We start from the raw sequence: 27,060 nt of genomic DNA, 5'->3' as shown, positions 1-27,060 counted from the left end.
CACCAATGAAGATTGTGAGGCAAAAAAAACAAACAAAAAAGAACTTAAACAGCACCACCTCAGGCACTTGATAGCAACTAAATCTCAAGATCAGCAGAATAGTGTGTTTATATATATATATGTATATGTATATGTATATATATATACATATATATATATATATATATATATATATATATATATATATATATATATATATATATATATATAGACACACACACATACGTATGTACAAAAACAGGGAGCATCTTCTACAAGTTGTTTGCGCTTTAGTGAGTACATGGCTTTAGCCATATAAAGCATTTAATTAATTGTAACCAATGTGTGATGTCCAGACTGTCGTCTTCTGTCTTTCAAGGGCAATCCCTTTGCTGTATATAACACGATCATGTCACTATTTGTTGTTGTTTTTTCTCTTGTTTGCTGAAGGCCAAATACTTATTTGTATTTAATTACTGGGTTGAAAGAAACTGTATTTGATGGGCCTCATTCATTGACTACAACCAAACATTTTATTCCACTCAGTGTACATGTCAAGTTCTTTCTGTGATATGCTTGGCTGGAATTTGCAGAACACATTGTCAAAGTCTTGGTAGGAGACTGGTCTCATCTGACTGGGATGGATACTTGACAGGTCAGTACCAGGAATGCCATGGATAGGACCCACTACAGCCTCTTGACATAGCTGAGCCACGTCCAGTCCTGAAAAGCCCTCTGTCCTCTGAACGAGTAGTGACATCTCTTTGTCACTAAGACAGTAGTTGTTCTGTGAGAGCAGTTGGCTGATTATCTGGTGTCGTGCAGTCCCATCAGGCAAGGGGATGAGCAGTCGCTTGGTAAAGTACCTCCGTAGGGACTCTGGGATCTCTTCAGGCTTACTGGTGGAGCAGACCACGAGGACATGGTCCTCAGCAGAGGTCAGAATACTGTCAAGCTGCATGAGGAGCTCAGCCTTGAGGCGATTCACTGGGCTCTCCTCACTGAGCTGGGCAGACAACAGCAGGTCCACCTCGGTGATGAACACCACCGCTGGCTGGCGACACCGGGCCACCAGGAAAGAAGCCTGGATAATCTTGTCTCCTTCCCCCAGCCACTTTGTTACGAGACTTGAGCTGCTGAGTCGCAAGAAGGCGGCCCCTAGTTGATTGGCCATGCAGCGGGCCAGCAGCGTTCTACCAGTTCCCTGAGGTCCAAATAAAAGGAGGCTTCGAGGTAATGTGGCAAGTCCACTAAACATATCTGGCCTTAAAATGGGCCACAGTATCTCCTCTTTGATGGCTGCTTTGACCATATCCAGACCCGCAATGTCACTCCAGTCCACTGGAGGGCCCTGCTGAAGGATTTCCGTGGTCACCATCTCTACCAGGTTGGAATCACTATTCTTCAATTGCTCCTCTGCAGCATGGATGGACGAGGTAGCCGTACCAATATCAGGCCCTGTTAGGGAGTGAGAGAGGTGCTGTCTGTGCTCTTCAGTTTGCTCACTCATGATGGGAGATCCAAACTTGCTGTAGGGCTCGCCAGTTCTGAGATCACCCACAGAGTTTTTGGTTGATCCATAGGATGGAGGAGTTAGTGCTCTGCCAGAGTGCATGTTAAATTTTCTTTGCTGATCAGAAGACATTGGCTGTTTGGTTGGCTTAAAAGCTAAAGACGAAGCCTCAGAATTTCTCTCAAAGCCATTGCCCCTGTTTGAGTCTGAGACACTGCTTTCTGTTATTCTGTACATCGGGCTCTGTGAAGAGCGCTGTTGGTTGTAGTTGAAATTACCATAGCTAGAGTCCATATCTCCATGTCCACTCATATAGAAAGCTTTTCGTTTTAATGAGTTGGATGTGCTGCCATTCAAAGGTGTTGGCGCAATTGGTGTATGATTATGGGACTGGTAGGTGTAGCCAGGCAGTGTGGAGGGAGGGATTGGTGTAGGAGCGGCAATACCGGACGGCAGATAAGCTGAAGGAGGGGGTGCTCCCCCAGGGCTATAACCAGGGCCAACAGCAGTCTGAGAAGGATACCCTGTTGGAGGATAATTGTAGTTGGGAAGGTTTGGAGACCCGGCGTTGTAGCTCGGCACTAAGGTAGGGGGAGGAGGTGGGGGTGGTGGTTGTAAGAGCCCAGCACTGTGCAAAGGAGATGGGTGTGGGGAGGGGAGGGCTGGGGTATTCTGGCCACTGTAGCTTGAATGTAGGTAGGAGCCGTTGTAGCTGGCAGTATATTCCTGAGAGGGGAGGCCCGAGTGGAGAGTTGTGGCTGTGTGGCTCCCACAGTTACTGCTGGAATAGCTAGGCTCAGACAAGCTGCTGGCCACCCCTGGGGAGCTGCCTATGCTAGCTGACACATCTGTAGGGGGTAGGGCAGCTGTCATTCCAGCTTTGCTCACAGATATAACATCTGGAGCACAGTTCATTGGGTAAATCCCCTCCTGCCAGGACTCATTCTCTGACTTTCGTCCATTCATGAGTCCAGTGGTGCTATCAGAGTAGGAACACAGCAGGGCTCTTTCATTTGGGCCCTCTAGGATCCCAGAGTACTTCTCTGCATATTTCTTCAGCAGATTGGAGGCAGTCAGTGCAGAGATGTCATCGTTTGCCCACGCATACTGGTACGTTCGCTGTAAGTGCCCCCGGTAGGCCTCTACTTTGTGTGCTGGCGAGCGGGTAGTGGATGAAATGTCGAAGTGTTGTTCTGCCCATTGTGTGTGCTCTGGGGTCCACTGCATCTTTAGACCTAGATATTCCGCATAAGGGAGAAATATGTCAAAGTAAGAATTAAATCATAGCTAATAATCATTCAAAAATAATATTTTCACATTTTTGTTCATGTTAGCAATAGTAATCAAATTTTAAATAATCCAGACACTGAGAAAAGGTCCATTATGCATGAATTGCTTTTTTATTTTTAATTGCTTGAGTGTACAAAAGGTGGGAAATTACAAAGAAAAAAGAAAAAATAATAATTCTGATATTCTGAAAGATTTTTCACATTTTCTTCCAGAAAATGTTTTAGTACAACTTGCGCCAAGTTGTATACCAAATGACAAAGAGACAATAATAAATAAAGACATACCATGGTCAGTATGAGGATGTGAGATCTAACACCTGGTTAGCGTGGTATAATCCACCCAACATAGAGCAGAATGACACAGACATTGCGGGTCAGTCTATAATCCAACTCTCATCTGAGGCATTCTGAGACAGTTTCAAATCTGCTTGGAGGAGAGCAGCAAAGCAATCTTCCTTGGCAGCGCTCTGTTGCTTTCATCACACAAACCCCTCAGCCCAGCATGAATTACATCCACATCCAGTCTGCCTACTGCTTCCTAGTCCACAGAGTGAGGGAGGAGAAAAAAAAACATGCTTCACTTGTCTTTTTCTCCGCAGCCTCTCTATATGGCCTTAAGGGTTTGAATGACATAAATAATCACGTTAAATCCTAAAGTCAATCTGCAAATAAAAGTTTTTACACATGCTGTCATCGTTTACTCTGTGTAGGATTATCAGAAGATGTACTATAGCCCCAAAGAATGTAGACTATTAGAGAGATTATGGCCCAAAACAATAAGAGAGCAGAGCCTCATACATCTTACATCAACACTAATCACACCAAAAGCTACAAGATGATATGAGAGAAGATGCGTTTAACCAAACACTCCATGGCTGTTACAATGGTCCTTGCCTGTGCTAAGCAGGTGCTGCACTGCTATACTTTATTAGGTTAAGTCCATATCACGAGATTTAGGGAACAAACAGCAACTGCAGATTCCCTTCTGACTCCCTCCCAGCTACTTGCCCACCCGCCACACTAGACACCAGGAGCTAATTAGCAGGATGATGCTGCACTAATTGTGTTAATTTACAAGGTTTTAGTCAAAGAGATCTATGCTATGGCTCACATGGTTGTCAACTATCCAAGCTAATGATTAAGGAAAAAAAGCATGAGGCAAAAAGCCAGAGCAGATAAATATGGTAGCCACACTTTGCTGGAACAGAGAGGTTCATCAACTTACAGAAAACAGATTCTGTTATTACAGTACAATGACAAAGATAACTAAATTTAAAATGCAGCAGTTGACATTCTTGAGAATACCAAAACTAAGTCTCACTGACTAATGCTCTGTATTCACAAGTATTAGTCACCCACTTTGTTTTAGGGGTTGTTTGTTGTAGAGGTTTTAATTGGAAAATGATTTTTCCGACAAAGCCTTTAACACACACCTGATGATTTATTTCCCCTCTTGTTATTATTACATTAAAATACCTTTTTACAAACTGTCAAATATGACATTTTTTCCACATTGTTTCTGAGAAAAAAATTTATCTTCAAAACAAACAAAACTGGATTTGGGCATAAGAAAGCAGCAGAGCATTGTCTGCCAAAAAATCTCAGGCTTTCACAGCATTTACTGTCATCGCAGTGCAAGTATCAGGATAATGGTTTTTGTAAAATCATTGAGTAGAGTTCATTAACACTCAAGGCACATTTTGTCAATAACAAAATTGCACACAGCTTATTGAGTGAGATTCTTCTATTACTGTTAATCCTCTTTGAACAATGTGCCACTTTGGACAATCAAAGAAGTGCTACTTGCAAAGTGTACTTGAGATCTCTGAGCACCAGGTATTTTATAGAATGGAAGCCATACAAGACGATTATCTACGTACAGCACGCTGCTAAAAACAGACTGAGAAAGACATGCACTTTCTATGTAGAAAATAACTATAAGCATTCCTATTAATTCAGAACCTACACGGAGAATAACAAGGATGCAGTTATTTTTGAGGTATGTTAAATGACCAGAAGAGTTTTAGTATTACACACAGTAGCAATAACTTAATTAAATAGTCTGCAAGTGTAAAATTAGACTGTGCACAACCCAGATTTCTCTTAATAAATTATAAAGAGTACAGATTTGAACAAGAATCAGACTTAAAATAGTTTGGTTTAACCAAGGGTTATGGAATGGATAGTAAAGGCATCCACACACAAATTTCCATCTAAACAATAGCACATAAATGGACACAAATGAACCCATATGCCCACACACACGTGGTGCATTAGCATAATGATCTTGTACTTTGTTATTACGATAAAACGTCCTTTATTCCACCTGCATAGAAATTCAAATACAACATCCATAGGTTCCTTTGTCTTCATGTGAAAAGGTACAATTACAGAGCGCTCTATTAGTGGAATGTTTTCAGATAGCCTTGGGGCTCAAGCTCAAATTCCACTCATCAGCCACCAACAAATAAGGCCTTTGTTAGTCTATCTTGTTTGTCCATTCAAAGATCTGAATAATACTCTATGGTAAATTTAAGACGATCATCATATAAGAAATTTTTTTTTTGCCCAAGAATGTGTTCAGTTTTTGGAGTTATCTGTGTCCGTCTTACAGGTCAGCTCAGATCTGAATAATCACCCGTGAAATGTGAGATTTATCTGAGAAAACTCATCACAAAAATCTAAAGAATCATCACTGTGATTAAAAGTGATGTCCTGACAATTTATGTTATATATTGTGTATTTCATACACAGTCTTACACTCATTAAAGAAAAGGAGACCAGGTGGAGCCTAAATGCATTTGACATGTGATGCCACGGTGTTACGCTGCGCTATGGTGTTTAATTTCTGGTTCAGTGATCATCATCGATGAAACAGAGATGCTGACCTTTTTGGGAACTATTAATCTGGTAGCCCAGGCCGTTTTTAAGCAAACAAGAGTGGGCCTCCACTCTGTCCATCCAATTTCCCAGCGCGTAAATTGGACCGCCGCTTGCACAATTCTCTATTCATTACTGTGCTGCTGAAAGGAAGCACAGAGGTGGCAGAGTGGTTTTCTTTTCCTTTTTCTGTGTATGTGCGTGAGTGTATGTGTGTGTGTCTGTGTAAGAGAGAGCAAGAGAGAGAGGGAGAAAGAGAGAGAGCAAAATGCCTTCCAGGAGGATTCCCAAGCATATAGAACTGGACTTTCCTTCTTCTTTTTTGGTTTGGGGGAGGGGAAGGTGGGAGGGTTGAGGGAGCGGGGGAGGGAAGTGAAAGCTGTCGTAATTGAAACGTGGCCTAATCAGACTCATTACCATTTTTACCAATTTGCACCACCAAAGATGCCTATTAGGTAACTGTGTTTAATAAGCTACTCTTTAGAAAACTAACTGTAATGAGCTCTTTAAAGTCAGACTTGAGCGTGATTATGCACTGGAAGTGTTTTGCAGTGCCGAAGCAGACTGGTACATTTAGTCATGTACAATGTCATAATTAAGCTGCACAAACTCTGCACTTCACTCCACACAATAGTCCCAGCTGAGGCAGTAGACATGCTGAAAAGTATTTATAATTACTGATCATTACAACCCTGGGATTTTCATCGCCGGACGTAAACATAATTATGGGAGCTTTTGCTTTTATTCTGCACACACAGACCACTCTACTTGACAAGCGTGCAAATATTGCAGACAGACAGTAATTACGCTTATAAATAAAAACAAGCTCATATTCATATTCAAATTCACTGGAGATATTCTAAGTAGGGGTGGAGCAAAACATTCTAATACAATGTGAAATGGTAATCGGTATGGCTACAGAGTCTCATTCATCTCACATATCAAGTTAAGACTATTTAAACTCAATTTAGAGCTCCATGTGGCAGTAATTCCAATCTTTAGACGGCAGGGTGCCATTTAACCCCTCATTTAGAAAAGATATGCCTTCCTCAGTCACTGTCTTTTCCAGGGCTACTGCCCATACATTTCACAGTCTGACCACCCATGGCAGCAAATTACTACATGTCTCCACACTATCAAAGTCCACCGATCCCAGTGGATTCCACACTAATCCGAGTATAAAAGATGGAAAATGGCTGTACAAGCACACACTTACAGTATGTTTATTGGAGTTACCCTGCCAGTCAGGCAGACAACTTCCCATGACAGACTGTCTCTTTGTAATTACAATGATGCAAAGTGAGCTAGACAGTCCATTGTGATGAAGCTACTATCACTTAGTAAACTCAGCTATCTATCTCTCTCTCACTATATATATAGTGTATATAGTGTCTGTCACTGACATTTTCTTGGTCACGTACATATGTATTGTTTTTATGACTAACTTCTATTACTGAAAATATGCCATACCTCTAAAAACAAGTAAAAGATTAATTAATGATTATCATATTAATTAATAATGACATTAGATAAAATATTAAAATATGGTCTTTTCACTAAAAGCTTAAATAATAAATTGTTTTTTCATTTAGTCCATTTATTAATATGGTATTATCATTGCAATTTTCTTTGCAAATGTGTGTGGAGAATTGTGCAACTGTATCTCATTCTGTAAATGTGTAGTGTGATTTGTGAATTTGCAAAAGAAACTGTAAAATTGAATAAGATTTGTGTAAAAGAATCTGCAAATTTATGCATAAAAAAATGCAAGTCTTTTTATTATGAGTGGAAAGTATTAAGAGTATTAAGCTTCAAGAGGTGGAAAAACATAATTCTTCATTTACACCTTGTGTATACCTCTCAAATGTCAGCCTTTTTTCGTGTGATTTTTTGCTACAGTTCCAGCCATGCCTAAGGTCTCCAAATGTGGGTGACAATCTGTTTGTAGCTCAGGGTTTACTTTGCCCTGAGCTCAGCCTCACAGGATCACACTGGGAGGCTACGTACCGCTTGTGTCGTGCCTCAGTAGCCTTGCTAAACGGCCTACATACCACTATGCGGCCGACACACCTCGTGATTTTAATTCCAACATTGCAGGGCAGTAGTAGTTGTGGTTGCAGTGTTGCTGCAGGAAGGCAGTTCCGACTGCTTGTTGTTAGTACATATGTATAAACTGCAGGTTATGTAGCTTGGGAGGCACAGTGTGAGGTGAGCACAGATATTTTGACACATCTTGACAGGTATATGCAAAGAGTCTGATACAGTCATTTAATACACTGAACACTTGCTACTCTCAACAAAACTGTTCCTTTTCACCTGCCATAAAGGCACTTCAGTGGAAGGGCATTTTACATGGCAGGTTCTTACTATCTGCCCAGATCCCACCCCTTTATGCAAGCGCCCTGACCAAACCAGTAAGAGTTGCTTGTGCAGCTACATCATCCCTCACTGGCTTCCCACCCACAAATACTGCGCACTGTGCTCCTTAAAATATGTGACTAAGATGGAGGCACCACCAGGTACTTCTGATCACCATTACTAAGCCAGCATCCAAGTTGCTCAACTAAATCAATGTAGTCATTAAATATCAAACATTTCTCATACCCTGTTTTCATACATTTAAGTAGAAGTCTATAAACTCACCAACAACTGAAATGTTTATTCTTGTACACATACATTAGGGGCAAAATACGCTAAAAGCAACAAACTGAAGAAAACTACACAAGCCAAAAAAAAGAAAAGCCTTTTTGGAATTCAGAAAAATGGCAGTTGTTTGGCAGTTCTACAACTGACTGAAAGAAATTAGTTTGGCATGTTTAACTATACTGAAAAACTCAGGTCGGCTGGAACGGTCAAATTATTACTTAAGCCCACCAGCCTTCTCTATAGCTACAACCATACTGTATTCCATGCTGCAAGGATAGAGACTGACCGCCACTTGGGCTTTACCTTTCAATAGAAGGATGAATCATCAGTATATAATACCTGTTTTATCTGCAGCTATAGTAAATGCACACGTGCAGCTTGTTGTCTTGTGTTTGTGTTACAAAGAAGATGATGTTTATGAAAGAAGAACAGAAAAGCCTGGTTTTCTTACAGGCAGTCTAAAGACTCCCACAACTGTATACATTTACAGAGCAGCACATCATTCAAACAGTATCTACAAGAGTTTGTAACAGAATAAAACTGTTTGCTGGCACTGAGCTGTTGACGATTTGAATAATTCATGTGAAATGTAATGAGAAGATGTAAATGTTCCCACTCAGAAGTCATTTCATAATTTTACTGTACAAATGCCCACTTTAGATTTTAAATGACTGCTAAACAACTCTGTCTTTAAAAGAGGTAGAATAAAACCCCTGACTGTGAATTATTGGACAGTGTAAATTTTCGACTCTTATTTTTGCTGTTAGTGACAACTAAACCTTCAATATAGCAAAATAAGCAGAATTTAAGATGTTCATAGTATGCAAAGAATAAACATTACACCATATGTCATTTGCTAAACTCACTTACTAAACCAAAACTACAGTTCTTACTGAATATACTCTTCAATTTTACAACATAATGCATTCTTTGCTGCATACCCTGGATATTCTCATGTGCCATGGGTTTTTGGTCTGAGCTAATGATAAACCATATTGGCTAGAGGGGAACATGTATTTCTCATTTTTCCCAGTAATACCGTAAATCGTGAGGTTGAGAGATTCTCTGAGCTGTCATTTCTCTGTCTCAGTGATGCTCATTAAACCATGACTCTTCAGGCCAAGAGGCCCCCAAGGCTACATCTTCCATTACTAACCTAAGTATAGCTAAATCCACACACATGCTAAACTAACAGCACTCAACACACAAGTAGAACTTGTACATTGAATAAAAGTAAGACAATTATAGGAGACAGGCTTCATAGTGTTCTGTAGTGCATAATACTGATGAATACTCAAATGGCTTGTTAGTTAAAAGAACACAGTCATTGAACTCAAGCACTTGGTGAAACTTGTTTAACCATGGAGCACATGTACAGTAGAGGCAGTGGTTTTACGAACCTCAATGAACTTGGATTCTCTGCCTCTCAAGGGATCACTTACACACTTCAAAAGAGGCAGATTGTGACCTTCCTACATGAAGGCTCATTGACCAAAAGCTAACACTAACATTTTCAATCCCCAAAGTCCTGTTACCCCAAGGAAAACTCCAATCAAAGAGGAGCATGTCGGTGTGGGGGGAAAAATAAAAAATTGGTAGGTTCTTCTGGATTTTCATCACATTTTTAGCACATCTTGACTTTTACTGTAATGGCACCAGGAGTTAGTCATCTGATTTACAAACCAACAGGCCAAGCCCCATTGGAAATTAAGAGATTATCTTGTTCACTGGTCCGATTCACAACTGTGATTACTTCACACTTCCAACCATTAGACTTTACAGCTGTGTTACCTTGGTAAAGACAGGAAGGAAATCACATTGTAAAGAAACCACATTGTTCACAGTTTGATCTTGAGACATGTCAGAAAACAACTGAAAATCATTACAATTATTTTTTTTTAACAGCTGGCTATACAGCCTGTGGGTTTACTTCAGCCTTTCACAGAGACACTGTTGCTCTGCTTTAAGTCTCCAAACATTAACTTATAGCTAACAAAAAAAAACTGTCAGTTGCTACACGTCTGTTCTTTCTAGTGGTGGTAAACAGAATATATGTTATTACGTATTTTGATATCACAAGAGTAATTAAGATTCTTTTTTCAATGACAGACTCATCACAAATTATACTGTTTCAGTGTGATGACAGGTCTTACATTGAGTTCAGCTGAAGAAAAGTAAAGGAACGGCCTAATTTGTCTGAATTTGCCTAAAATAATTTCACGCTTTAATACAGAAATGAATGCAAATACACCTGTGGAGTTCAAAAGAGGAATTTGCTTTGCTTATCCAAAGAAAGCCCAGGCCATCTGTTGTTCTATTTATTGTTCCCTACACATTAAAGCGATTAAAAGTTTAAATTGAACTCTAATTGGAAACACCCGAGCGAAAAGAAAAAGGATGTTTGCCTGTGACTGCTGCTAGCTTTTCGTTGAGGCATTCTGAAGCATTCTGTGGTATCGACTGCAAGTCTCAAAGAAGGTCACTTCTCCAACACAGGCCAGACAAAAGGTGAAATGAGACAACTGAAGCAATCTTAGGTCAATATGAAATAGAAATCTCTCAGCTATACTGTAATAAAGTTACTGAAGTGAAGTAGTGAAGCCATAAAGGGGAACTTTTACAAGGAAAGAGCTGTCTAGGAGATTGGTTCGCCCACTGGCAAACAATGGCTTCTAAGAGCCAAGGTGGCATGGTCAGTACAGTACCATGGAGCTGAATTACAGCATTCGCTTTTAAAAGTAAGTTTTGTTTTACAAGGAATTTAATATCACTGTTTTATTTATGTGACAAAAATATTGCTGTGAAAAGGTGTAAAAAAAAAATAATAATAAAATTCAACCAAGTCTGAATCCTGATATGGTCTTAAATTTTACTTTAGCTTTAAAGTGATGAGAGGAGAATATCATATAAATGTATTGTGTACCTGCTTGTTCCAACAGAACATGTTGGAACAACAATTACAACATGTAATTGCAGCTATGTGATGAGTATGGCTGAGTAAAATATTCACATTCAAAATGTCACGCTTGTGTGACTGATAAAGCAAATCCAATTATCTTGTAATTTATCTTGATATGTTGGGTTGCTTTAAACTTTTGGTCTGCACAAAACTTGTCCACAGAACATGAGTTTGTGACGTTTTGAAGAAGATAACCCCCCAGAGTCATTTGCTAAACAGAAAATAAATATTGATACCATGAAAAACTAACTTTAATATGAAAATATGGGGAAATGCAATTTTTAAACATTTATTTTGCATGTTGCAATAGCATAATAGAAATGAGATACGGTTACATTAAAGAAAAGCATTTTGCATTTTTAAAAATCTCCATACTATTCTTCTACTATCTAATTCTTACTGTTAATGTGCCTTTTTCTACATCCTGAAAATTAAGGTATAGAATACAAGCATATTGTAGCACTTCAGTAAAACCCTGCGGTACATGTTCTTCCTTTCAACAATTTACTGAAAAACTTGTAGACTTCACAGAGTGAAAGTTGGCAACAGGGTTAACACAATATAGCCTGGTCAAAGACTAATGTACTCTGTGGCTCCATAGCTTTTCTAAATCGTCTATCATGATAATATTTAACCTGTCAAAAGCAGGAAATGTTTGTATTTGCTCGTGGTCCATACAAATTATCATACACTAGAAATATAGACTTTGTTATTATAAGCAAACAAAATAATACAAAATATGATTTACTTACAAACATTTCTCTTTTGTACAAATGGCTTTAACTGTCAGACAGTGTGTCCATATGCATGCTGTAGCCCAGCAACACTGTAATCGACTCAGTAGTGTAATTTGTGTAAATGGCAGAAATGAATGAGGACTGTCAGTGTCTATTGAAAGCAACTGTAAACCACTGTGAGGCAGGTGGATGAGAGCGTGGCAGCCTTCAAAGAGTTCAGTGCTTTGACAGAAATGAGGCGAGAAAGCAAGAATTACTGTGCCATGAAAATTATTCCAGAGCATTCCTTAATAGATTATGAAATGAAGGAAAGAAAAAAGGTTAATCTGTGGCACAAAGCAATTGTGAAAAATAAATGAGGTAATTGACAGAAATTGAGAGGTAGGCATTTCAAATATTTCTACATTCTCTTTGTTCAGCTAACACCTTTCGGGTGTTATAAATCCATTCCTCAGGTAAAATTCAGGAAGAATTTTACTCCACAAAGCATACATTATCATTAACAGAATAAACAGGCACAAAACATTTCCCACCTTTCATTATGTCGACCTCAATATGCAGTTCTTTATGCAGTTTAAAGTAATGATTGTTCTACATTGTGCCGCATTTGCATGTTCAGAGTTCAACCAATTAAAAGCTAATTAATTAGACACAATTCTATTAAGAAACAAATCCCACTCATCAATATACACAACCTAGGGTCACCCGTTGCTCAAATGTGAATTGGCTCTTTGCACCACATGGACTAGAGAATAGCACAATAGCACTATTGGAGCTCACAATAAGCAGTTTGGCACGGATATATTCGATGGAGCATGAACTCATCAGTGCTGATAGATTTTACTTCCCTGGATAGAAAGCAAGACCAGGAGGCGTCACTTGGACATACAGCTTTCTCTCAAATGATCTCTGTTAGGAAAAGGGCCAGGTGTTCCATATCACACTAATGCTTACGCTACCACTGTAAATACACAATTCTGCACTCATACTGCACTTTTTTGGTTATGGTAATCACAGTGAAAACAAATGTCTGCTTCAAGCTATGTTGTCAGGAAGTTATTCTAATCATGAACATGTATCTCATAGAAAAAAAAACTGCAAAAAAAAACTGAAAAACGTTAGAAATAAAAAAATAAAAATTGAATAAAATAAAAGGAAGCAGAGAAAAAAATCTGGTTGGTTTGGTAGAATTAGATGGTAAAAACCCCACCTGAAGTTAAGTTGTCTTTCATCATAAGTTTGCATTTAGCTCTGATTGGTGACCTTTCGTTGCTCCTTATCGAGCTATTGACTCCTTGTAAGTCTTTCCAAATAATATCAGCCTGAATAAGTACTAGGAATTTTTTTTTTCTTATTTGTGTATATGTGTTCTTGTTATGGTTTATTGTTTGAGTAATTTTCTCTGCATTTTCCTTCTGCAAACCCTTTTTGCCTTTTTTTTATGGCCAGTACAACTACAGTATTAACATCCAATTCACATTTTATAATATTCAATGATAAATATTTGTTTTTTAAATTGCCCAAATGTAACACTGCCAATGGGACTTAAACGCAAAGCAGATTTTTTTTTTAAATTTTGTCATACTGTCCCGAAATAATAAATATTTTTCACTACTTTTTATGCTGATGTTAACAAAAAACAATGATAAGCCTAATAGAAGTGATACTTCACAGTCTATGATTGCAAGCCTTCGATGAAATCCTTATAAAATACTTTGTTGATTCCTAACTATACACTGGTTGAACATCTTACATCTTACATGTGCCAGCTTTCCATCTATTACATTGAATGCTTAAAAGAGGAAAGTAGGCAAATAGCCTGCTGGCTGAAATATGCAATAAAAAACATCTACTCCCCAGTTTTTGCCTCTGTTACAGGTTATGTGCATACTCTTACCAAATCTGCCTGTGGCTAGCGTGAGCTCCCTTGATGAATTGTGAATGGCCGACAGCAAAGTGTCTAAGTATACTGGTCCACTTTGTACAAGGCAGTTCGTACAGCCTTGCTCATTTGGGTATGCATGAAATAACAATATCCTACTGGGAGCATTCTGAGTTTCAAACACTTGGGGTCAACTACATGAGCAGATTCCACATGTGCAGCCCGTGGCCACTGAGGTCTGGAATCTACCTCCCTCCTGGCTGGGTGACGTTGCATGTTCTATTTCCAGACCGAAGGTTGAAGTGAGGCTGCAGGGAGTGTAACACTGACCCACATGACCTGTGGCCTAGAAAAGCTGCCTGAAGCTCTGAACACTAAAAACTCCTCACTCCTTTGCTACAGCCTTTCAAAGGCAAACAAAACCTTTGCGCATAGCCCGTGTCTTTTCATGCCAAATGATTTGCATCCTTTTTATTCACATCTTTGACTTGTTGTCAGTGTATTCCGTGCTGTTGTGGAGCCTGATGCTCACTCTCAGAAGTCTCAAGTGGGAAGAAAGAAAGGAAGTCGAACAGGCAAATCTGCTTTACTTTCAGGCCCAGTGTCTACAGGCCACATGTCTCCAGTCATCTGTCACTAGTTTACATACATACTATGACACTTCCTCTCTCTGTGGGAACCCGTTGTCACTACTTGGCCGCCAGCAGAGGCTGACTGGGTGCTAGATGGGTCTCCCCCAGGTACCTCTAGGGAGCCACATTAGGCCTATTGACAGACTGACAGGAACATACAGACACAGAGAGGCAGGAACACACACATACACACCCACATGCACACACACATATAGTCCATCCTTCTCCCAAGCACTCACTCCTCCTACAGTGCGCCAGCTCACATGCTCCCAAGGCATGGCACACTTTGCATAAAGCAGTGACTTTGCTCTACATCAATTTTTTTCAGACACAAAATTATTTTTCACCCCTCTAGCCTCTCCATGCTACATGGAAGTTTTGAAATGAATAATGGAAACAACAGAGCTGAAGACTCATGGGATCCATTTAAAGATGTGGGAGAGGCGATGCAGTCAGGGTTTGGACTGCAGAAACATCACGCTCCAAGTAAATGAATCTACTATTGTTCTGTACTGTATAGAAAGGCTGCTATAAACCGGGTGCAAGCCTATTAATGCCAACAATGACATATTAACACATTTTCCTTTAAATCAGCAGAGAATTAGAGTGAAAACATAACGATCTGTGAAAGAAATGATCTGTGGGCAAATTGAGTTGGACATACAGTGCACACAGTGCAAACACCCAGCTTAAAACTTGAAACTGTCCGCCAACACGCAGATATAATGCTACTGTAGATTGCACACTAGAGTCACACCTTTTTAAAAAGAATGTCAAGTTTTGTTTATTGCGCACAACATCCTCTGCGACGCAAACAGACAAATGGCTTAATTTCTTTTGCTAAACCTTTTCTCAGCAAAACCTTCATTTGGTATTTCCACCTCACCTCCCCAGATACTGTGGAAGTGAGTGAGCGTGGGACAGTCCACTGTAACAGCTATTTTAGACCACGCAAAGTCAACACGACTCCCTAAGGTGAATTCCTGATAATGAACACAAAAGAAGTGTCAGCCCTCATAAAGCTCTGAGATGATGCTGAACTCTTGAGTGCTCATTTTTTGCACTTATTTTTTCTGATTTAAATTAATCTAATTCCGTGTAGACTCTGAGAGGGACTGTCAAATAGGCCACACGCCAGACAAGACTTTCAGTGACTATTCACTTACGCCATGCAAGTGAGACTAAGGTTGTTTAAAAAAAAGAGAGAGAGAGAGAAAGCTTAATAAAATCTAATTTTCTATTTTTTCTAGTTCTATTGGTTATCAAAAGACAAACATTTTCTTATTGTTTCATATTTAATTATTTCAGCGTACAGCAACTGTTGACAGCAGCTAATCAGTTACAGGTTCACCTCCATTCCTAACACCCACCTTGAGGCAAACAAAGATTATTTGTAGTTTATACATCTAACGCAACACCATACACTTTAATCAGCTGGCCATAATAAAAGCAACACATATCACCAACCATCCCCAAATATCCTTTTGTCCTGCCTCACTTCTGCACAGGCTGCTGTGGTCACGTCACAGTGTCACTGCAGACACCCAGAGCCTTGCCGCAGCCTGACACCTTGAACCTCCATGGCAGCATGTACTCACCCCTCTATGCCCCCCCCCCCCCCCCCCCCTTCCTCATCCCCCTCCTCTCTACACTATCAGGCAGACCTCAACCCATCCTCTCCCGTTCTGGCACTCAAGGCTCCCTCTACCAGCACTTGGCACAATGCCAACCTGTCAGCCCCCCCCCCCCCCCCCCCCCCCGACACCACGGAGGATGAATGAATCGCTGAGAACTTTGCGAAAACCACTGATAGCGCACATCTCGTCTGATCATCGTTTTAGCTAATTGTCTCAAATATCAATTTGAGGCAATTAGCATGGGATGTGATCAATGGGAGGATGAGTAACAGTCAAAAGATGAACTTCTATATTCAAAGCAAATCCACGCATGCTTTTGAATATGAATGTCAAAGTTAATACGAGCATCTATTTCAATACATGAATTATAATGCTATTATATTGTCATTACCACAATGGCAAAATAAAATGGTAGTGATAAACTGTTTTTATTATGTGAGACTAACGCATTTAATTTTTTTCTTACAGTTACATATTTTATCTCTTATTAAATTTAGAACAAGCCACACTTTTGAATCACAGCACAGGGATCACAGTCTTTTTGTTTCGTCATAATTAAGAGGTTATATTGATTAAGACAGTTCAGCATCACGACAAATTTGATTTGCATAAAAAAGTAGGCATTTCAAATATGTACTACTTAGAATAACATATAATGAAACACACAAATGTGGTGTGGTGAAAAAGTGCTTCAGGGTTCTCTAGTTGCATGGGTCTTCAGTCTAGCTATAATGGCGGCCTCGATTACCAGATTAGTCAGACGCTGTTTTGTGAGAACACAAGAGGAATTTCAACACAGTAAATGCAGTTTTCTCTTATCCTCTTGTGAAAGGCTCGCTGCTCTCTCACAATACGAAACTCACCAAAAGCACGAAATAATAAGAAAAAAAACACCTTGGAAGAAGGACAGGAAAAAACACCTGTCTTCACCAAGGTTATTCAATGATAAGCAACAGCACTCAGGCACACAATGACGGCTCAAAGCGCCAGCTATTTTCAAAAGTCATGGAATTGTAGATTTTGTTAATCATAGTCCTTGAGCGTTAGATATTCGCTGCCCGAATGTAACAGTAAATAATCTGGCCAAAGAAATAATTCAACTATATGGGATCAGATTCAGTCATAAGCATGCAGTGTTGTCTGATATCTTGTTGATGAACAACCTGATCATGCTGTTGAGCCGTCTATTGCTACTCTTTTCAGATCTTGTTCATAAAGCAGCCTACTGATTATATTCTCAGCCACAAAATAATATGTCATTATAAATCATTTCAAGGAGATGTAAAGACAGCTACATTAACAAGAACTGTGGAGAAAAAAAAAAAATTAAGATACTGTAAGGCTTAAACTTCAACTGCCAGGCAACACTCTAGGCATAGTCTATCTTTGCTGAGCTAAAGATAGGAAAAACCTCCAATCTTTCTGGCCATTATAAAAAATCAAGAATTTAGCATGTCTAATTAAAATGTAAACAGTGTAATGAGGACATCAGTGATTTAGGCAAACATCTCTTTGGATGCCACTGGGGGTATGATAATTACAGAGGCAAATCTATGAATGCACATGAATCTCCTACAAGTCCAGATTAAAAGCCTTAGTGCTAAACCTAGTTTAGTACACCTGGGGATTGTCTATTCTAGCCAATCCCCAACAGGCTCAGAGCTGCCTTGTCTCCTTATGAGTGCAGAGACACTTCATGTGAAGGAGATGAAACAAAGCCTCTGTTTCAGTGTGCTGGAAAAGAGGAGAACAAGGACTTTAAGGCAACAAATGCTATAGTCTGTATAAATAATACGCCTGGTGCATATGGCCTGAATAAACCAGTCCTACAACATGACTTATGACAGTGTTTCTATTATAATCTGTCATTTAGTGACCCCTAAGTTCTATAAGTACATTATGCATTATGGTATGGATCATAATAACATCATAGCATGTATATGGGAAGGATTAGTTTCTTTTTAAAAAGAAAGAAAAAATAGAACGAGAACAAGGAATTGTATCCTCCCTCAAACTGGTTGTGGAAAAAACACACAAAGAAAACAGACAGGCAGACCTGCATACACACACGCACACACACACACACCACACACACACACACACACACACACACACACACACACACACACACACACAGACATACAGTGTGTGTACACACACAATCACAAGATGTCTGCATAATCTTTAAAGATAAAAAAATGATCAAATAAATGCTACAATTAAACTAAATAAATCTAAAGAGTGATTGGAACTGCAGGCTGCAATGCAACAGTGCACGGACACTAAATGTCTGCCTGGTTCCTCAATATACTGCCTCTGTTGCTTTGTACACTAGAATCTGTTCAGCTAAATTAATCTGTAAGTATTTTGTCTGAATTAGAGGAAAAAAATAACATGACAGGCCTGTAGCTAGGAGACATATGAAGGGTAGGTACAAGCAGCCAATAGTAGGCACATGCATTTTAGAAAATGTCTATGCCATATGCTGTCACTCAGAGGAAAAAAAACAAGTCTGAGCAGACAGTCGCTGTGTCTAAATGAGATGGTAGGAAGAGGAGGAGGAGGGGAGAGAAAGGGAGGATGTCAAGGATTCATGGTCCTTCATCTTTGCAGTAGAGCAAACACGTCCCTCAGTATAGCAACAGACAGCTGCCTCCACTTTCTAATGCAGTCCAACTTAGATCACTGCAAGAATTGTCAGTGTAGAGAGAAACACACAAAGATAACATAGCAAGCTGCCATGAGGGAAACGACAGAGATGTGGATACAAGAGAGGGAGAGAGACAGAGAAAGAGATGGGAAAAAGAGGGAGGAACTCGCTGAATACTTAGAAGAAAGATTGGAGCTTTTTGTCCCTTTTTGCTTGAGCCTGACTCCACTGGGGACTCCCTCGCTTTTTATATGAAAAACAGGAAAGACACCACTTAACATATTTGCTTAAAGATAACAATCCTGCACTGATCTCGTACAATGTAGTCAGGAGCCTGAATGGGACTACTTGTAGTTACTGACAAATAAATCCTTCAATAAAGATGAACATTTCATCAATTTACAGCAGCCCTGCAGACATCCCGGGGGTGTTTAGACAGAGTCAGCTTGAGGTATCAAGGAGCTGGCTTTAATTGTCATCATTAGTGGACGTGTATTAAGTCTCAGTCCTGCCGTACACCACCTCGCCTATATAAATGGCCTAAGTCATGCTGTCAATTTTAGCGATCACTGATAGTGTTACACACTTTAGATCATGGACAGAACATTTAGAGCGGCTAAATTACTTCAGACACATGACACTAATGAGTCAAAGATCAGCTATGTGTGTGCGTTCTTGATCTGGTAACCTAACAGGGAATAAGGAGTACGCTGTACTGTTATAATAGGCATACAAGCAGAAAACACAAACAGTGAATTAATGGAAATCTAATTTGAGTTATGTGGTGCAAGTAGTACACGCAAAAATATGAGATTCTAAAGCAGCATTTTCCAAGAAGAAGAGAAAAAATTTAGAAAATTCAAAATTACATTGGAAAATATTTTTTATTATCTGACTTCTGACTACATAAAACAAGCAAGGTGCACTGACTGTGCCGTAGAAAGGAAAACCTTTGCCTTGGCCACCATCTGAAAGCAATTCCTTTGTCAATATAGCACGACTAAATATAACAAGCACATTTCTGTGTACTTGTGTCACTGTGAAATAAGTGGATGCAATTTATTTTACTTCACACAACTTCTTGTTATTATTTACGGTCACTATTAGTATGAGCATGTGTATCGTTCTGTAAAGAGGATGATGAAAACCGGAGGGTCAGCATCTGTCATCGAATTCAGCTCAGAGATTCATGTCAAGCAACAGCTTAGATTGCTATCATAAGTGCTATCCTATCAGAAATAAACAGAGCTGTCAGCTTCTTTCCATGCACACCAGAGGTGTCTGGGGTTAAGTAAGGACCCGCAAAAATCACTGCAGGAGCTCAGACATAGAACCTTTCCAGGGCTTGAACTGATAAATATCCTCAGGTAGTACATAATAATTAAGATACTAAAGATGGATTCTCTGAGAGAATGGCTTGATAATTGCAAGAAGATTTTTTTTTCTGTGCAGATGCATTGTAATTTATCAAAATACACCTACTCTTCCACTATACATTCAAACGCAAACTTCCACTAACATTAGGCGTGAACATACGGCAGCAGGAAAATACATGCATAATCGTGATTTCTAGAAGTTTGCAACTGAATTATGTGAAATAGTACATCCAAAAAGATTGCACAGGGCATTTAAGATTTAGACGGTATGCAAGCTGTGAATAAAACTTTAAACATATTTTGTTAAAAAAAAAATGCCATCCTGTTCAGTGTCCATGTATAAGCAGCTCAAGTCAAAACTCTTTTGTAATAAAAATACCCACCACACATACATGGGGTGTGGAGGGTGGGGGGGGGTGTCTAAATATGAAAAACATAAAAATCTGACCAACAAATTTAATACCCACTTTACAAAAACACATTACAACCAAACACTCAAACATAATGAATGTTGTAGTAATGTACATTTTTTTTCCCCACTGAGTGACAGATGCTGCAATGCTGTTATTTTTGAAGAGGAATAAAAACATACTTCAGCTCACTGCTGATGATGTTAATTTCCTCTCAAAGCAAAACATGCAAATGAAATGTGTGAATACAATTAAGTAAATTGTTCTATGGAGGTGGAAAAGGTTCACTTAGGACAGAGTGTTTGCAAAAGAGAGACAGCACACAACTTGTTACTTCTCCTGACTTTGTGTCCATGCTCAGATCCATTTACTAGCTTGTCACAAACCATTTCCACTGGAACATGAGCAACAGCTATTTCTGACGCTGACTCTGAGCTAATTTGTGAGCAAATTAGTTCAGAGTTTCACCGGTGAATTGTTACAGTGTGACAAGTAAACACACGGCAACTTTCTGAATGAAACTTAAACCCACGTGTGTATGTTTTCCTAAAAGTCATTCTATATCGCATAGTGTGTGTGTGTGTGTGTGTGTGTGTGTGTGTGTGTGTGTGTCGGGGGGGGGGGGGGGGGGGGGGGGGGGAACAAACTGTCTATACAATAATAATATTGTCCACATATTATAGCCATTGTTATAATACAAGTATTTTTGTTAAACTATTTACTTCCCGGTCATCTTTCATATTTATAATTATTGATCACAACCTGTTGTGTATTTGTGATGAAACTAACTTAACAGATAACATTAACAGAAGATCCTGAGTTACAGCCATGTCATATTTTTTTTTTATTTTTATGAATGACAATTTTAAAGCTGTGAAGAGAATATCTTTCATAAATTCTTTTAGGGCCAAATATTAAATTTTGGGTGTAATTATTACACAAAAGCAGATTATACACACACACACACACACACACACACACACACACACACACACAGTTTAACATAAGTGAGGTTAAAATTTAATCTGTAAATGAAAATTTGCAACCCCTCTGCATAAATTCACATCTACTGTGTATTAGACAAAATATTCATATTGTAAATTTATGCATGCAAAAATATGAAAAGAGTGTAATGAGAAAGAGAAAGTTAAACTGCACATAAAGAATGTCAGTATGAAACTGAACCAAATTAAAATGGAGGCAAATTCTTCTGCCATCACAAGGTACTTTGAAGCTAAATGATAATGCCACTAGTATGAAATTAATCACATAATGTGCCTTTATCTCTGGACTGTGGTCAGTAAATTGTTATAACCTGAATTATAATAAACTTTTGAAGATGAAGCATGCATGCACAAAGAAAAAATACGTTACTGCAATAACAGCATCTTTTCAAATATGACAAATATGAAATAACAATAATGATATAATAATAGTTGAGATAATTTCAAAATGAACATACCATAAATACTGGTGCTAGTGATCATGTCTTCAAGCCTAAAAACAAGAGGAGAGGGAAAACAGCAGAATCGGAATTTTCACGAGGAGGAATTCCAAAGGTTGCTTCTCATTACAGGCACTTTTTCCTCAGCTATCGGATTTCACAACTTTAAAAAAGCACGGTCCCCTTGGTCTTTCCTCAGGTATTCATTTAGGCCGTGAAATTAAGAACAAAGCAGACCAAGGAAAACGGAACGTGGGGGTAAAACAAGATAAAACAAAACAAAACCACCTTCCACAAAAAAAAAAAGCAAAAAAAAAAAAAAAAAAAAAGCCTTAGACAGAGAAGCGAAAGCTACACAGGCACGGCTGGAGCCTGTCACTTCTTGCGCGAGTTGAAACAAGAGAATAGGAAGCATGTGAGAGACTAGATGACATAAAACACACATTCTTCATGCCGCCCATTAGAGGAAGAGGCTAAACCAGCGTGATGCCCCCCCTCCTCCCTTTACTTTTAAAATAGATTACTTGCCAGCAGTTGTCCCACTAAGAGCGCAATGACAACCCATCTATTAACCTCCCTCCTGCGGTTATCGCGGCAAGTTTTATTCAGGCTGACATGCAAAAACTTCTCGTTGTGGGAAAGTTATTCAAAGGACTGGTTCCAGCCGTTTATGTATAACCTTCTCCTCAACCCGCGGAGGGTAAAACATTAATTGCAGCGCCCGTCTAATCCCGAAACTACACATTTATTATTTTGCCTTCTCTTAAACGATGACAAGTAATTTTGCATTGGAAAATGCGGAATGACTAGACACAGACTGCGCTGCAGTTCTGTGATGCGCGACACAGTCTCCCTGCGAGCGTTTTTGCGCGTACATACAGAGCTGCTCCGTTTCTGTTTTTATAATTGTTAACATCACTGATAGACAGGATATGGCTTACCTGTGTAGGTGACAGGGCAGCGTCTGGGTTTACAGTATCATCGATCCGGTGAGTGAGATGCAGATGAATGGCTCGCTGGGGTTAAGCGCGGCTGCTCGCGATTTGAAACCATTCCAAGTTAGTGAGGGGAAGACTGACCACAGCCTCTGCCATGTTGGAATTCCAAACCCTGGACAGCTGCTCCACTGACTGAAGGCAGCACGCTGCACACTGCGCATGTTCTCTGCGGCGGGAGCCAAATTCAAAGGGAGTCGACCTTAATAAGCAGCAGTTCACAAGCAGCCTATCATGACATTATGCTATAGACAATTCGATGTGTTCACAATCTAATTGTAGCTACTGACTGCAGGCACTACTGGAAACTGCCTTCCTCTGTATATGTGTAGTGCCTGGCACACTCTGAGGTGCGTCAGGCGAATAGCTCATTGTATGACAGGCTGTACATCTCTCCATTGTATATTAATCTGTAAACAGGATGCGTTATTTCGAAGATGTAAACAGCTTTCAAAACATTGCTAAACATTGCTCTGCAGATCTGTCTCCAGGAATGATATCTACATAGATCTACCACTCTTTTACAGCACTACTAACCATTTTTTGGTATCAGATATCCTGAACTAATCTTCACCGACCTGCTTGTACACTCAACTGATTTCAACTGATTTACAACACCACAGAGTTGCATATTTGTCTGAGGCAATAAAATGTATTAAAGCAACATTTTGAAATACTGTAGAAAAAAATCTGTTAATCTGCATTCTCTCTGAGAGTCAGAAGTGAAGACTGATACCAGTTTTATATCGGTCCACTAAATAAGCTTAGCTTAGAAGAAAGACTGGAAAGTCTGGAGCCTCTGCTAGTTGCCTGGAAACCTCAAGGCAATGACAGGAAGTCACTGCACCCAGCCAAGAAATAGTCCCTGACATAACCTCCTGTAAAACTGCTATTTGTTGTTTATAGACTTTGGTTTCATACAGATTAAACAAACAGGATATAATGTATTAATCAGTGAGCTGTTGAGGTGATGCTAGGCAGATTTTATTACTTTTGGACTGAGCCAGATAAGCTGCCTCCCTTCCTTCCTTCCTTTCAAGTCTTTGTGCTAAGCCATGCTAACCAGTTTCTGGCTGCAGCTTAATATTTAGCAGGCAAGTGTGAAGGTGTTATCAATCTTACTCTACCAAAATGTTAAAACCTTGCCTTGAAATTTTGCTCAGACAAAAAATTAAAGCACGTTTATTTCATTGTTTTGACACATACTTTTGCAGGTTATTCTTCAGTCCCTCTCTGTTATCTGTACACGGCCTTGAAAGAGGGAGGTGATCTCTTCTCCTTTGGGGAGGTGTTGCAGGAAGACCCTGGTTAGACACATGATATGAGGATTGGCACCAAAAGTCCCATTATGCCCTCTCATATCCATTCCCAAGGCCCTAGGAGTGATGCATTGATTCAGCCTTCAGTACTCCCTTGACTGCACCATGCTAATTCCAACCGTATGAGCTCTTTGGAGAAATCCTACCCATAAGGCAGGACATGGAGCAGCCACTGAGCTGCTCTGGACACTGACAGTTTAAGCTCATACACTCCTGTGTCAGTCATTGCTGTTGTGCTGTATTAGCACTTTTAACTATTTCTTTTTTCTTTATCTCCGTGATTCTTTTCATACACCATACTGTCCACAGCTAATTTGAAACAAAAGGAGAGTATCCTGCCTTTGCATAATTACATGCATAAACTCCAGAATTTGCAGATTTTGTCAAAATTGCCCAAGATTTACACATTTAAGCTTGTAAACCACAAAAGAGGGAAAGTTATAATAATGCTAGAATGTGTGTGAGTTCATGGATTCAGCTTCTGACTACTTGAAGATGCCAACACTCATCAGGTAATTTTACAGCCATAGTGGAACAATATCGTTGTTAATGCTCAGCTGACTCGACCAGAAGTGAGTGTCCATGCTTGTAGGAACAGCCTGCAAAAATCTCTGTGTGCTGTGGAGGTCACGGTGAAAACAACAGCAGTGCATTTCCAGGTGTGGCCACGTCCATTGTCTCCTTCCTCATATGGGCATGTTCAGTCTGTTCCTTTGTCCTTGTGTCAGCAGGCAGGACATTCTAAATTATTTTGCTCAGCTGCCTCCCTGAACTCTTGCTACAGCACGTCAATACACACATCATGCAGACACCCGCACATACAGCTACAGGGATCACAGTTCATGTCCATCACACACATGTCCATCCTCCTTGACACAGATCAAACCTCGAGAAATAAAGTTATCAAGTTGCTATGATTTGGTGTCAGACAATTTCAGATCAATATTTCAGACTATGGATGTTATTAGCCAGTGTCTGAAAAAGATTAAAGGATGTAAGATGACGTTAAAAAGGAAGAATTTCATAGATAAATATCTGATTATAATTTTTAAGTTTATTACACCTGTAATAAGAAAATGCTCTTGGAAAGAATAAAAAAAATGAATGAATTTAGAACAATTGCTGACACCCTCTTTCCTGCCCTGCACACACACACACACACACCTACTCACATAGAAAAAAATTGTTCATTTCCCCAGGAATTAGGTTAGGGGTTTACGTGGCACGTGACTGGCTTTTTTTTAACCTTCTGCCTACAGAATCGTGTGTCATGTGTGATCACTTCAGCAATGTTGCCGGGCAGTTATTATTTCTGCCATTAAAGACTGACTTTAACCAGCTGCAAAAACAAATATATATATTGAGTAATTTTACTGGTGCCTAAAAGTGATGTTTCCCTTTTTGTAAACTGTGTTTCTATCATTTAACAACTTAACCAAATCTGATTTGAGGCTTTTTCATGGAGCAATGCTGTAAACAGCATAATTTGCCAAGATGCAGTACCGTATCTCTGGGCTATCAGAGGCAGTGATTCTCATCAAGAATAGAGATCTCTGAGTAGAAATAATACACACACTGAGCCGTAAGACACTGTCATCTAGTCACAGCAATGGAACATTTTTAGGACAAAAGAGCACCAGATATTATAGAGAGAAAGATGTGCAAAAAGTGAAAAATTACAGGCTTGATTTCCAACATTATTTCAAGATGTGTATCCAAGTCCCTGTATAGACTAGAGCTGAAGTCCTAATAGGGACAAGCTTGAAGTGAATAGAGCTCACAGAGGATAAGCTACTAAATCTTGCAATAAAAGCAATGTGATTTACAGTAAATTCCACAAGGCTGACAGTGCCACAGCTGAGGGCATAAACACTCCTTTCAGTGCTGCGCCTCAGTTCTGTCTGCTGTGAACTACAATCACACAGGCATGCTGCTCAGCAGCAGTGACTTTGATAAATCACCAGGAAGTCCCACTGTTGGCTTAAAACTAGAACTTGTTCAGTTGCAATTCTGCATTTGTCCCTCTTTAATGTGTATGGAAGTGGCTTTAGCAGTAATCTGTCAGTGATTGATTAGGTGTGGCCAAATCCCCTCTCCGTTCTCCTCTGCTGGTTCACTGTTCCAACCACAGCTGTGTATTTACAGAAAGATGGCTGTGTTAGGGAAGAGGCTGTCTTATTTACCTGCGACATAAACATAGTTTCTTCCACTTGGGCGACTATACACTCAGGATGACCAGCAGTAAAACAAGAAACAAGATGTGACATGTTCTCGTTGGTACTGAATTCATGCACCAATGGCTAAACCAACAGGTTTATAGACCTATGACTGAGTTGTTTTGCGGGGAGGAAATCACATCTTAAACTGTCATCCATGTTTGTAACAGCAGAAACGCACACTAATATCTTAATACAACACAATCACCTTTTCTCCTGTGATATAAAAACAGAAATGTAATAGACGTGTATGTAACTATTAAAACATATTTATTTTGTCAGTGACACAAGAGGTTGAAAAAGCAATTTAGACAGGGTACTGGATATTGATCACACTTACCAGCAGATCCATTTTAATTAAATATTAAGAGAGTGTGCTGCATTGATAGCAACTGAGCAGCAACTGTTTCTTGCTTTTCTTTTGCCATTATTTGAAAAAAAAAAATCTACAAGCTAAAAAGGAAGACATGCTTTAATAACACTCACATGTAATTAT

At 39.5% G+C, this 27,060-nt stretch overlaps 1 protein-coding gene across 1 annotated transcript; it reads right to left on the bottom strand.

Annotated features, from left to right (window-relative positions):
• Positions 1 to 490: 490 nt before the first annotated feature.
• Positions 491 to 22,070, bottom strand: fign (fidgetin). Its single transcript, XM_041056464.1, has 2 exons — positions 22,053 to 22,070; positions 491 to 2,727 (listed from the first exon to the last, which is right to left on the bottom strand). The coding sequence occupies exon 2, from the start codon at positions 2,717 to 2,719 to the stop codon at positions 491 to 493; it is 2,229 nt and encodes a 742-aa protein (XP_040912398.1). The 5' UTR covers positions 2,720 to 2,727; positions 22,053 to 22,070.
• Between the last annotated feature and the right edge of the window lie 4,990 nt (positions 22,071 to 27,060).

This window comes from Toxotes jaculatrix, chromosome 15, assembly GCF_017976425.1.
Source record: "Toxotes jaculatrix isolate fToxJac2 chromosome 15, fToxJac2.pri, whole genome shotgun sequence".
Classification (NCBI taxonomy): Eukaryota; Metazoa; Chordata; class Actinopteri; family Toxotidae; genus Toxotes; species Toxotes jaculatrix.
Note: the sequence above shows the minus strand (reverse complement) of the source record. Positions and strands in the feature narration are given on the sequence as shown.